At 46.6% G+C, this 13,922-nt stretch overlaps 1 protein-coding gene across 1 annotated transcript in view; it reads right to left on the bottom strand.

Annotated features, from left to right (window-relative positions):
• The window catches only part of LOC144173906 (low-density lipoprotein receptor-related protein 4-like), a 342,322-nt gene extending 329,365 nt beyond the window's left edge, over nt 1–12,957 (bottom strand). The window contains exon 1 of the mRNA XM_077702231.1: nt 12,341–12,957. Coding sequence (XP_077558357.1) covers nt 12,341–12,416 — 76 coding nt within the window. The 5' untranslated portion in view covers nt 12,417–12,957. The remainder of the gene's footprint in view (nt 1–12,340) is intronic.
• Between the last annotated feature and the right edge of the window lie 965 nt (nt 12,958–13,922).

Below are 13,922 nucleotides of genomic sequence, written 5' to 3'. Positions count from 1 at the left end.
GAGTTCAAACTTGAAGGCTTTCAAAGTAGTGGAAGCATTTTGTTTTTTCTGTCTGTGCTCGTTCCCGCATGCACCGTGGATGCGATGAAAATCACATGCGGTGGTACAGGCGATGAACACTTGGCGGTAGACACGCGGCCACGGACACACGATGACAGATACGCGGGTGGTGGACGCTCGGTAATAGACGTACGCCATGTAGAGGGAAGGCACCTCTCTTTGTACACGCTAGAAAGCTAGCTCTGCTGTAAATCTTGCGCAAGTCCACAGAAACCAGCAGCACTCACGCTGAGTAGGATGCGTGGGCCTCTTTGCAGCTGGTCTTCAGCGATATACATAAAGAAGGTGGCTTGCGTCGAGGCATATGCGTTTTGTATTTGTAAAAAAACCGCGCACCGTGACGGGAGGAAGGAAATACAATAGCAAAGCGTTTCGTCCTGCTGTATTTTCTTCCTCCCATCACGGTGCGCTGTTTATAGAAGTTTAAACCATATTTATACCTGTCAAAATTTGCACTTTGTTAACCTGTATACGCGCCTGCGACAAATTCCCGAATCTTTGGTGACGTGTGATTCGTCCGGCTGGTAGAGTAAATTGATAAGACTGTCATTCTGCTTTGTTTTGAGGCACAGTTTGCTTTCAGAATGGCTGTCGGTAGGGCAACCTTAACTAAATGCTGCCCGAAATTAGGGAGAGAAAGTGCATCCATCTTCTAGACGCTCTAAATCTGGCGTCTGCGCACGCGTTTATCTTTCCTTTTCTTTTTAAACTAAAGTTTTAAACTAAATTTCTTTGTAGGCTTAAAGATGAGACGCAAGACCTTTATTCATTAGCCGGTCTGGGCAGAATCGCTGTCGACTTGGCTTTGCGATGTTAGTGAGTTAGTCCTGTCCGGCATTCATCGCTGTAATTCCTCCTTGGCAAACCCATTCGCCGAAAACAGCGTCCACACACGTTGCCGCTTTGGCGAGCGCTGTCGTAGCTGAGTCATGTACACAGAATACGAGCACATAAATCTTGCAGTGGTGGCAGTACATTTCACCTTTTATTACCGAACGCTATATCACACTCATGCACTCAAACACCCATGCGCGCACACCAAGCTATGGATCGGCAGCCCGCACTTCCTTTTGCGTACGCAGACACGAAAAGAAGAGGGAAGTAAGAAATGCCGTCGGGGCGCCTTCGGATCAGTCAGTGATAGAGGCAGACATATATTCTACCAAATAACGGTGATGCATCTCCCCGCTCCTCCGCATCATCCACGCAGCATCTTTCGCTCTGCTCATATTTATCATGTACGGACACGCTGCCATTCCGGACAGGCGAAACGGATGAGGCTGCAAGTATTGGGAATGAATCTCTACTTCACGCAAAGGCACGTGGCACTTTTCTAGCCATTATTTTTTTGAGCGCGAGAAGACCACCAATTCAAATAAAATTTGCAAAAAAAAACAGATGCTATTATTTTTAAATTTTATTTTGTAAGGTGAGAAATGCATGCGGTTCACTTACTTGTCCCGTCCTGGTGATATTCTTGCAGAGGTCAGTTTGATTTTATTTACTTGACTATTTTATGATACGGGTATATTGAAATTATGTTCTTATGCACTGTAGTTGTGGGTATTTGACACTGTTTAACTACATTTATGCGAATCAGATCAAACCCGCCGCGGTGGCTCAGTGGCTAAGGCGTTGCGCTGCTGAGCACGAGGTCGCGGGTTCGATTCCCGGCCGCGGCGGCTGCTTTTCTGATGGAGGCGAAAAGCAAAAACGCCCGTGTGTACGAGATTTCGGCGCACGATAAAGATCCCCAGGTGGTCAAAATTAATCCGGAGCCCTCCACTACGGCGCGCCTCATCGCCTGCGTTGCGTCGGCGCGTTAAACCCTACATTCAATCAATCAATCAATCAATCAATCAAATCAATCAGATCAAAATATAAGCAAAAACAGCGTAAACTCTTAAACTCTAGCGCCTACGTTTGACGGCAGAAAGAAACATTTCTGTTTGTTTCGCAGTATTATACAATTGCTTTTTATAGAAGTAGTTTTTCAGCGACTCGTTAACACAATTTCATGTTACCTGCCACCTTACCAGGGCTAGGTAAGTATGTTGTAAATTCTGCTTGAAAGTAAGTTACAACTGTGAAAACGGATTCACAAAAATAATTTTGGTGCACAAAGACAGTTTCAAGATGGCCTCAACAACAACAGGAGCGACAAACGCGATGCAGTGACCACTGTGGTTGTGGAGGGCAGGCAGGTTTGGGAAAGAGGAAGGGCCAAACATGGCCATCGATTTTCAATCACGCGTTCATGAGAAACTACTTTCATAAGTGCACAGCTTAGGTTTTCGAAAACTACCTAGACACTATAGAATTGAACCGTAAGACGAAGGCCCCCTTTGAACGTCGAAGCCGTGAAAAAGAAAAAAAGTTTTGACGCGAGCAACGATTAACAGTGCGGGGGGCTGTTCTCCCGACAAGATATTGCCGTGAAACAGACGTTTGCCACCCTGCAATACTTCGGAAGCAAAGTGTACACGTATTTAGTGCACTTTACAAGTGCACGTGAGCTCGTGGAAGATTATACATAGGCTAAATACCGAACTGACGCTTAGAGTTGGATACCGTGTTCCACACGCCCAAAATGGCGCAGGAAGCTTCCGCTCATCCGAAGCTTGCAGCATTTTATAAGTGGCTTGCTATGACAAGGGACCTTGTATAAAAAGTCATCATCACCATCATCATCATCACCACCAGCCTATCCACGGCCACTGCAGGGCAAAGGCCTCTCCCATCAATCTCCAATTATCCCGGTCCTGTGCTAACTGCGTCCAATTTATCCCCGCAAACTTCTCGATCTCATCTGCCCGTCTAACTTTCTGCCGCCCCCTTCCACGCTTGCCTTCTCCCATGACTACGCAGTATACTGGTGCAGTGGCGGTGCAGAAGACCCCTGGGCAATGTAAGGCGTAGAACTCCATCCAATGTTCGACACTGCTTCCACAAGGTGGCGTGTTGAATTCACCTTGCCGCCATGTGTTGAAAATTCGTAGATATTTTGCGCAGGGACTCAGTAAATTTGTTCAGGTTTTTTTGTCAATGTGACAGAGTCGCTGTTTCGAAGGCAAACTCTGTTGTCACCGGGTCGCACAACAATGGCGGGCGGATGGCTAGGCTCCCGTTGTGAATCACTTCTACTAAACGGTTTATTATCACTTTCTGTTGCAATAGCTATGCGAACCGTAAATGCGTACACGAATCCTCGCCACTGTGACGATTAGTGGGAACGGAGTAGAATGTAAAGCCTATTAAGTTCTTCCTGCTTCGGGAAGTAGAACCCAATGCGGGGATGCTGATGATTTTTTTTCCTAAGTGGGGCAGAGGCTGGGCTGTAGAACATATAGTTAAAAGAAAAGTAATTAGGAAGGGAGCGAAGTTCACCAATATTTGTTTTGCATGTAAAAGTAATTATCTTATTCGTAAAGTGTATTGCCTCAATTGTTTATAAGTTCGTTATTGTTCGTGTCTCCATTTTTGCAGCGGCAATGTTGTAGGTGTTCAGAGCATCCACTATAAACGAGTGTCGAAGCTGAAATAGAGTGTAGTACATACACGTGTGGTCTGTTCATACATCAAGCAGCCTGCAAGGAGGAAATGAAGGAACTGCAGACCAGCTTCAATTAACGGCACCGGGGCGTTAACCGCAACAAAAGACATTATTCCTGTCTATGCACCCATAAACTTTCAATTATTGCTCACCGTGTGTTTGTCCGAACGTTGACTGCAGTAGGGTCGTAAAAGCAGAGTTCACCATCCCTACTACGCTGTTTTAGGCTACTGGATAATGAGTGTTCGTGCTTTCAAGGGCACTTAGAAAACAGCCAAGTGGTTATTAGCTTATGTTGTTAGCCTAGCGATTGTTCCTACCCTCAAAGACGCTTTATAAAGCTCACAATGCTATGGGATGTCTCGAAAAAGACATAAGTAAAATATCGCTATGATTTTAATTCTGGAACACTGCTAGCAACTGTTTCAGCGATGGAAACACACTTATCTCTAAGAACATAGCTTTTCATACTTCTAGCCTCGTGCTGCCTCCTGCATAAGTAACTTAGAAAGCTACTTCCCACACTTATAAGTCTACGGCGACGACTTTATTCCACATTTGTTAGAAGAGTTTGCGCCAGCACTTTTCAGGTGTAGCCTGTTCGAAGACGAGCTCTTTGTTATGGACAAAAGTATTGTGCCCTGGAAAAGCAGGCAGCTCAGGCGGACATTATGTGCGGGGCTTTATACCGCGCTTATTTACCTAAAGCCTAATTTTTGTATCTTGCAACTGCGCACTGAGTGTATTGAAGCTACAAAAGATGAAAAAAAAAGGGCAAAGCTTGCATTATTCAGAACGCATCATAATACTCGAGGATAAAAAAAAGCGCTGATGCATTTTGATGCCAGCAAGCCCGGCGCGAAGGTGAGTCCTCCTGTTGCGCTCGGAACAATGTGTCTGGGATCGCAACGCTGCGATGTAAGCACGCGGCCGTGTTCATTGTCGGGCATTCCAGCCACGTCGTGCTAACCGTACGAGCGCGTAAGCTTGGAATTCGGCGTGCCCATGCCCTTTGCGTATTACAGATGCGTGTGGACCTGCTTACAGCGGAGACGGCCTCCGCGATGCCGCATTATGCATACCGGCGGCAGTGCCGCGTGGCGCGCCCTGCAGGTGAGCGAGTTTTCCGCGCTGAGCGCCCTATAACGCGTGCGATTAGTCTGATGCATGTGTGACCAGACGCGGAAGCAAAAACACGACAGGGCAAAGAAATAAGCGGAACGTGTGTTACTTTCCTCTGCGGGTTCGCGCTCAATGTGTTCGGAAGAAAATAAAGGAGAAGCCGAAACAGGAGAGTGGATTGGAATGTTGTTATAAAAGACCTTTCATATTGTACTGCAGAAAGAAACCGATAGGCAACTGCATTCCTGTTTGCGACTGTTTGGGGTGAGAAGAATGGTTTTACAAATAATTGCAGTCTTCCATCTGACATGTTAACATGCGTCGGCAGTGACGAAGATAAGTTCATTTTCTATCGTTCATTGTTAGCGCTGCTGCTGATAATGTTGATGACCATCATCATTACTAGCCTGGTGGCGACAATGACAAGTGGTAACAATGTCACTACTGAAGCGCGGTTCATTCCACCTTGTCGCCAACGTGAGTAACGGTGTGTGTGTGGTCGCTCTTGATATAAATGAGCCATTTTTAATTACTCGGTATATCTCCCATAAGCCTACGTGCCCTGTCATAGTTAACGGCATTAATTTCTGGTGACTGCGGGCAGCGGGCAGTCCTCAGAGAACACAACACATCAGAGGGTCACATCAATGAAAACCACACTATCATTACCCCTACTGTCTCTTCGCAGGAAAGTGTTTCGGCTGTGTCAATTTCATAAAATTTACTTCAGCAATCCGTTACTCAGAAATAGATTATCGGCCCCACCAACTTACGTTTCCACTTCCATTGATCATCGTCATAGATTAGGAATTCCGTCAGCGCACACCAAGTGTTTTCAGGTCTCATTTGTGCCAAATACTGCTGTATGTTGGAATCGTCTTCCTTATGACATTGTTAGTATACAAGATGCTGCTTTATTTAAAGTTGATATCACTAATTTTGTTTGTATCTAGCCTTTAGTTCAATCCTTTATCAAGCGGTGTTACTTGATTACAATTTTTCTGTTGTTGTATTTTGATTTGTATGCAATACATGTATGTACCCACTCCCGTCTGTAATGCCGTCGGGCCTTGAGGGTAATTGAATAATTAAAAAATAAATGAACACATTACTGGCATTTGGCGCTGTAACTACACACAGTTAACCAGCGGTAAACATCCGATCGAATAAAGAAGTAGGAAGGGAACTCTGTTGGAACAACTGGCGGAGCTCAAGCTGAAAACAAGATGCAGAAAGTAGAACACAAAATTCCCCGCCTTTGCACTGAGAGCAGCGTTTTTAAACCGGTGACAGAGTTTAAAGATGAATGCGGTAAATGAAGCGCTGGCTGAGGGAGAAACTCACTGAGTTGAACTGAAACAACGCAAAAAAATTCCCCTGACAATAGGGGCCCGTTTATGTAATCAGCCCTTCAAGTACAGGAGCGAAAAACAAAACAAAAATAAGAAAGTTACGAGGATGGTCTTGCAAAGAAAATATTTGTACTGTGAGCTCCGAGCCGTCGACAACGGCGTATGAAAGGGCATCAGTTCGAAGCTTGTGTGCGCTCCATTGCTGGCGTTTCAGTAAACGGTGAAACGTTGTAAGTTCGCGAAAAAAGATGTGTCGCGGAAAATGAGTGAAAATTGAATGTTTTTTGTTTTATTCTTATTCTTTATTGGTAGAAAGTTGTCAATACATTTCAGGCTCGATAGCACACCTCCTATATTTTTAAACATAACTAAAACGAAACATAAAAATGAGAAGATAGCAAGCATTGCATTTGTTTGGATATTTGTAGGCGGTACATAGCATGAACTCAGACCAGCTCAAGAAGCCAAATGATAGATGGGGTTACCCTTAATAGAGGAGATGACAGCATGAAGACGAGTAACTTGAGAATACCTCTTTTCGTGCTTTCCAGAGATTTTTGAGTTGCGAAGAAGTTGGGAGGAAAATCACTGCAAGTGTGAGCGAACGCATCTGGGAAAAATACATTCTATTTAAGACGAGGACGGCGTGTCAGAAGCGTTAGTTGCCCATCCATGGGCGTCGGCAGGGGGTTGCAAAAGGAGCACTCCCCCCTTCCCCCCAACCAGCCATCCCAAAGCAATTGCCCGGCCTCCCCGCCCTCTCCCTCTTTACCCTCAATACAATGGGTTTTCCGAAAATCTTGCCGACACCCATAGTAATGGGTACTCCTTATTTGGCGCTTTTTGCTAGGGTTGCGTTTTTTATTAACTTGTGTGTGTCTATACTGGGTCGTATAAATTGATTTGACTAAAAATGCAAGATCACTGTGCATTATGCTTTTTCCAGTGTGTGCGTGTCTATGTGCGTACGCGGATAGGTAGCTCACCCTTTTTCTGAATTTGCTAAGTTTTATTGGGAATACACATAAAATTCTTACTAATCATGCACAAGGCATTTCTATTAAAGAAAAATAGAACTTCTCAAGGAGAAAAAGTCACTCAACCCGCACGTTGTTGTGATAAAACACCCGAAACAATATTTAGTCTAATTCTTGTATATTGAGGTTATAACAATCTGGAGAGGACGTCTACGCTTGTGCGGCTTAACATTTTCGGGCGAGAGTGCCCCCATCATCATTGGTCGTTCGTATATTTTCCTTCCCTCTGCCATGTTTAAGCCTATGTTTAGGGTTAACGTTCGGTAGCCCTAGCGTTAACCTTAATAGCGTGCCAAACAACGTCAAACTCCTTGTACTTCAAGTTGCGGGTACTGGGTGATGACGTTGTTGTTGTTGTTGTTGATAAACTTTGTTAAGAAGACGGCCAAAGCCTGGGTTTCGGAGATGAAAAATAGAAAAGTTATCTATGGTGATGGGAGAACCTGACGAGTGTGAGCCACCAGAGCTCGCCACCAGGCCGCCTGCACGGTCCGACGACTCCGGCGGCGCGATCCCGTCTTGGAGACAAGAGAGAGGTGCATAGAATAATTTACGGTGGGTTGAAAGGGCTGGTCGCGGTCGACGACGTAACACCTCAAAGCGACGCGTTAGGCCTAGTATCAGGCGTGCCCATACCCAACAGTTGGTATATATGTCGTGGTGTATTCTTTTTTTTTTTTTTTTGCGTGGGATGGCGTCAGCTTCGGGCATGGCTGGAAAGCTAACCGGAATCCCGGTGTACGCCCCTAGTAACACCTTCGCGTTAATACATTTTCCATCTTTCCCTTGACCACTGGGATGTTTTGTTTTGGCGACGAGCTACCGACGCGCATCGTACTCCGCCACCTGTGCGCCTTTTCTCTGCAGCCTTGGCGCCGCTGTAGCGGAGCTTCTTGCAGCTATTAGGTCCTCATTTTTGCCGCTATCATTTATAAACTTTGCATTTCGCAGTTTGCACCGACATGATTAAATGACTGCCATCTTTTCACGGGGATGAACTCCTTTTTCCAGTCATGCCTTTTTTGTATTTCCCGGCGTACGCTCACGGCAAACAAGCACAATGATGGCACGCTGATTGTAATTGATTTATAACACAGTAAAACGGATGCAGAATTGCCTGTATCAAATTATTTGCACTTTCTCTGAAATTAAAGATATTTAATTCTTGTCGCTGCGTCACTTTCTTACTTTCTTCCGAGAACTGAATTCTTATCGTTTATAGCAGTTTTTTTAGCTCTGACAATCTCTAACGAATCAAAATAACTTACGTTTCACAGTGGCATGATCTTCTTTGATGTTTCTGTAGTACAAGCAACCTCCCGGAGCTCTAAATACGCATGCGCGACGGACAACAAGCGTCTCGGCGTTTGCGATATAGTTGTTTCAAAGCAGATAAAGAACAAAATAAATTAGATAAAGATAGCCTAAGTATACATAAACAAAAGTAAGAATGCCACCTATTCAAAATTCTGCGTGGATCAATAGTGCAGCGTAAAAGTAAGTGGAAATCTTGGTGGACTCAGAACAGTGAATTATCATGACGGCTCGGAACGCACAACCTGAAGCGTTTTAACCTCAACTGCAGTTCGCCGTTGCTATCTAAACTGTACGGGTACAAACAGCACGCCGTCGGTGGTCTGCTGAAGCTCCGGCAAATCTGAACTGGCCTTTCAAGAAATTGGAGCAGCCTAAATGATAACAACGAAAGAAAACGGAACAGATTCACCCGGGTTTCTGTGGTTCCGGAGGCATGGTTGTGCTAATTGAGAGAAATGCTCCCGCGAACGCCGAAAAACGAGTCACCAGTCACAAACAAGACGTACGAAGCCCTGCGTACCTTTAACTAAAGAGTAAAAGAACGCCGTACAGCACCTTTTCAAGACCTGTAAGCAATAATTACGGCACGCCTAGTAAATCGGTCTTTTTCTTGATCACTTAGGCTAATTTAAACGCAAATGGCAAAAATTTCTTCCGTTTGTTTTCTATAGATCATATCATTGCTATAAATGCGAATAGAGTGACCAGAGCTGCACTTGATTTTTGGTGTTTCTAAAATTATCTCTTTGTGCACGCATTACTGACAACTCAAAGCTAATATCGTTACTGAACTCTGCTAAGTTTATTTCGTTGCTCTCTGTGAACAAAGTACATTTAGTGCGCGTAGGTTAACTTAAAGATTGTCAGTGTCGTTTCAATTTATTGCGCAGATGCACAGGAGCTCAGGAATTGGCCTTTGTGTTCCTAGATGTAAACATTCATCTCAGTGACGTCGGATTACTAGTTTTCGTATGTGCGTGTAAGGACACTCCAGGCATCAAGGTATGAACAGAGATTTCCGTCTATGCTTGGGAACAGGTTTCAATTGCAAAAAAAAAAAAAGAAATGGACCGACGGGCTGCACACCTTATCCTCTAATTTCAGGACGAATGTGGATCCGCACTAAGCCCAGTCTGGTCGAGCGGGGAGCCATTAAAGTTTGGTTCGAAGCCCAGTTGAGCTCCGTCCTCAGGGCGACCACCGATGGCGTCCGCTGCGAAGCACACGCTTGGCGCGGGAATCCGCCTGGACGTTACGCTTCTCCTCATCAACACTCATTACGGGGCGAAGCCAGCCTTGGGGAACAGAACGCCGCTCCTCCTGTTGCAATCATCGGCCGCCGATGAGGAGTGAGAAAGCGGACGAGAACGCTGGCCCTACTCGAGTCATCCTCGCCGTCCTGTCACACCAACTGCGTGCGAACAAAGCTTTATCCCCGAGTGCTCACCATCCCGAAGGCCGACCGTTGACGTGGGCGACCAAACGTGGGAAACTCCACTACGCGGATTGCGTAATAACGCGTCACCAGGGAATCGCTTGGAAGCCATGGGAGGGCTAGTGCTGCTCTTGGGGCATTCTAATCTCATAGGCGTTGCGTCGAATAACGCAGCGCGGCCGCGGAGCGCGGGCGAGGAAGCGAGCCAACGGACGACCCCGTGCGCAAGCACTCACCGAGAGCGCAGATTGCATCAAGGATTTGAAACCAATGCCTTCGGGTCCACGGCTTGTGCCTAATTAAATCGCCGAACGCATTCTCCCGCACGCCATTTTCCGTAGTCGTCGTCCCTTCTAGCCGTGGCTGGACGCTTCGCACGGGCGGTATTCCTTCCTTTCTCGCTTATTCCATAAAGCCCGTTTCCGGCGCTCTCTTTTTTCTCCTTTCAACGGGTCCTCCCTTTTCCCGCAAGCTATGGTGTTCCGTGCTCGCAGAACATCTCTGTGAATAGTCTGGCGTTGCGCGTCGGTTGTGGCGGGCGACCGTGCATGCCAAGGCACCGAAGTCATCGCCGCATGCGGCGTAATTGCGACGACGGTTTGAATTTCGCAGTTTGGAGGCGCGGTTGTATTCTTAATTGAGGTGGCTATTCGGCGCCTTCGCTTTGGCGCTATTTTAATAATTTGCGGTTAGGATAAGCGTCTACATGCCTTTAATTGGTGCAGTATTGGGGCATCTAGGGGTTATAGAACGAGAATTTAATATAAATCCTGTACTTTTACCATAAACTATCGCTTCGTTTTGTCAATTGCCTTGAATTATATTGATTTATAGCCTCTAATAATTTCCTCTTCCGCAATTTAATCATACTTTTCTTGCGACCCTATATTTCCGGCTACAATTTTCAAGTTTAAAAGTCGGCGTTAAAGCGAATGCGAGTGCCTGTTGTTGCAGTATCCAAAATACAAGTTGGATGAAACCAACCGATGTGTTCACATAAAAAGAAAAAAAGAAGTCTAACAATGAGGGACGAGAAAGGAATGGACGAAATTAAAAATGCGGGAAAAGCGCGCAAAACACCTTTAGCTCTAATAATACGCATAGCGTGAATATGCCGGCATAAAATTTGTGCTGTTTGTGAGATGAAGAGAATTTCGCATAATGTGAGACAAGTGCAGTTCGCCAGCATACAATGTTTAATAGCTCACCGGGGGATCACCACAGGCAGTATGTTCTAAATTCACCACCTGCCTCCCACAGGAAGGATACTGGTGAGATCCTATAAATATGCAATTTTCAAGAACTCGAACAGCTTCGGATTTTAACTACTATATTATTAATGATAATAAAAAAGGAAGGAAGGCATGTGACCTTGATACACCTGCAAGTCTCCCTTCTTGGTCCGCCTTTTTTTTGGCATGCCTAACACCTAGGCACACAACAACGTGATGCAAGGAAACATTGACTATATGTATACGAAGGCCAACAGGCATTACTGATGCGCACGTCTTAATTTACAGCCATTACTCGAACCTGTCTTTTTTCCTTCAAACAACCTTACTAAAGTATCAAAGCAGCTAGACTTGTTAGACAGTAGCGAGGTGTATTTAGTAGCTGCCATTCGGTAACAGTAGGGATAATGACGTGACTATCGTTAACCGTGGGTAATGCTTCTGTCCTATAGGTCCTATCTTTTCCGAAAATAATAATTCAATGGCGAGTAGCTTATATGGGAAATGATAGCACAACTCAGCATGATTCCGCGAGTTTTTAATATCTGCGGCAGTTTCAGCGTACGAATGACGCGCCTGGAAGAAATTGCGTGCGGTGGTACATACACGACAGCACAGGAACCCTCCAATTACGTGAGCGAAGCGCTTTAATGTTCATCTTCGCCAATAACTATTCAAACCGGGTTTGTAAATTTCTCTAGCAGGGTAAGTTTTTCGTGCCCACGAACTTTGCTGAAACGTGGCAGTTACGGCGGCGTACTAGCGCGTGATGGCTCGGCTGGACAAAATGTGCCATCTCTGTCAAACAAAGCTCAGTATTTGTGTCGTTTGTTCGTTGTTCCTGCAGGCAGAAGAACGGCTCACTTTACGTATTTCTACAAGACAGCGTGTCCAAAAAGTCTTAGGGTTGCTTTAGGCACGTTTCTGCTCGCATAACAGGGTATGTGAACCGTTTGAAACAAACATTCCTGGCTACTTGATTTAGCCGCGCCAGTAGCTAGATTCTGGGATCTATACACCAAGAAAACGGGGAACATAAACACAGTCGTTTTCCTTCTAGACTGCGATGTATTCTGTCCACCACGAGGCATGCCACGGATCACTTTCTTTCTCCCCGGTGCCGCGTCTCTACATTTATCCGGCTCCTCCGAATGCATTTAACAAATGCCGGGGATGAAAACACGGTAATCGTGCGAAGATGTACAAGCCACGGCGGATACGCCGGCACCAACCTTTGACGAGGACGGCCGTGGCGATGAACACGGCACAGCACAGTGTCAACCGGACCTTCGGCCCACCACCGGCCATCGCTGTCACGTCATCGCGCCACCAGCCGGAAAAGCGCCAAATTCGGGAGCATCGTCCGCTTGACCCGACCGTCAGCCGCGGCTCTCGCAAAAGTCAGCGATATGCGCGTAGCCCGTCCGCAGTCGTTTCACTCACACAAGCAAAGAGTAGTCTATCCAACCACGCGATACCGGCGAGCGTTCGAGTATATATATACACACACGCAGAAAGAAGCACGCTACACCGCGCCGGCAAAACTCGCAGTGTCGTCTCCTACAAAGTGTCCGCCAGCACTGTCGACGGCGGCTGCTTGAGCGGTGGGGATCCCAAGCCCGTGTTTTCCTCCGCGGTCCGGCAATACTCCCCCTCAGCCACCCGATGGGCGGCCGGCCGGCCTCCCTCCCTCTCGGGAAGCACGGCCTCAGCTGTTCCGAGGGGTTTCCCTAGCTTCTCGGGGAAGAACAGCGCGCGCGGGGCAGTCGCTCAACAAACCACGTGACGTTCGCGTCCGGTCCAGCCGAACGGGGTGAATGGCGGGCGAGCGCTTCGCAGCCGAAGGCAATCTGACCGTCGTCTGCTAACGGCGCCCAGCGCGTTGGCACCGCTCTATGCGCGAGCCGCCAGGGGCTCCGAGGACGCGCGGCGCTGGAGTCGCCGGGAGCGGTCCGTCGCCATGGCAACTGCATCTTCGTTGGCTTTTGCCGCGGCAGATGATCCTGCCAAGACGTCGCGAGGGCAATTGTGTTTGCTTTTTTTCGCATCCATTTTTGCCTTCCTTTTAAGCGCGTCGCTGTGGCGACGGCTCTTCTTTCGCCTTTGCGTGCGCTCCCTCTTTCGTTTTTTTTTTTTCCCTGCTGTTATGTCATTGTATTCTCATCTCGCGTTGTTCTGGCCATTAGTGTGGACTCTTTCTCGATCCCGCCCCATCCTTTGTAACTTGAATCGCATCCTTACTCGGGCTTCTTGAGGCGCTGCACCAAGAGGGCTGACATTAGCCTGTTTGACGTTGCTGTGGCAGAGTCTGAAGCAACTGATTGGCGCGCTCCTTTCCAGAGGTCTGCTCACGTCAGAGCGGTCTTCTTCGTCACAGAGGAAGTTTTGTTTTATACCTTCTTGTCCGCCTGTCAGCCAATTTCAAGTGTGCATTGCCCAAGCTTCGCCCTCGGTCAAGGCTGGATTTAGAAAATCGAAATTACTTTATATATGTGTTAATTTGTAACGGGCAATGTTTTCTTTTACTTCGAGTAGGACACATGCTTTTGTTTCGCTTTATTCTTGACCATCTCTTTTCTGCTTTAACAACCTGTGTCTTACAAATTTTGCTTAGGCCTGTGTACTTCTTTTTTTATATGTGGTTTGATCCTCCCATATGACAACCAAACGCGAAACATAAAAAAGCGCGTTTGTCATGGCGTTTAGCTCCAGAATAAAGTTCTTTGGCCGCAAACACCAACGTACAGCAGCAGACTAAAGAGCCCCAAATAGCTTAAATTAATGAGATGTCGTGCACATTGGTCACGTGCTCCG

This window comes from Haemaphysalis longicornis, unplaced genomic scaffold (genome assembly GCF_048455015.1).
Source record: "Haemaphysalis longicornis isolate Haplotype H1 unplaced genomic scaffold, Haemaphysalis longicornis Haplotype H1 scaffold_3, whole genome shotgun sequence".
Lineage (NCBI taxonomy): Eukaryota > Metazoa > Arthropoda > Arachnida > Ixodida > Ixodidae > Haemaphysalis > Haemaphysalis longicornis.
This window is presented reverse-complemented; position numbering and strand designations above follow the sequence as displayed.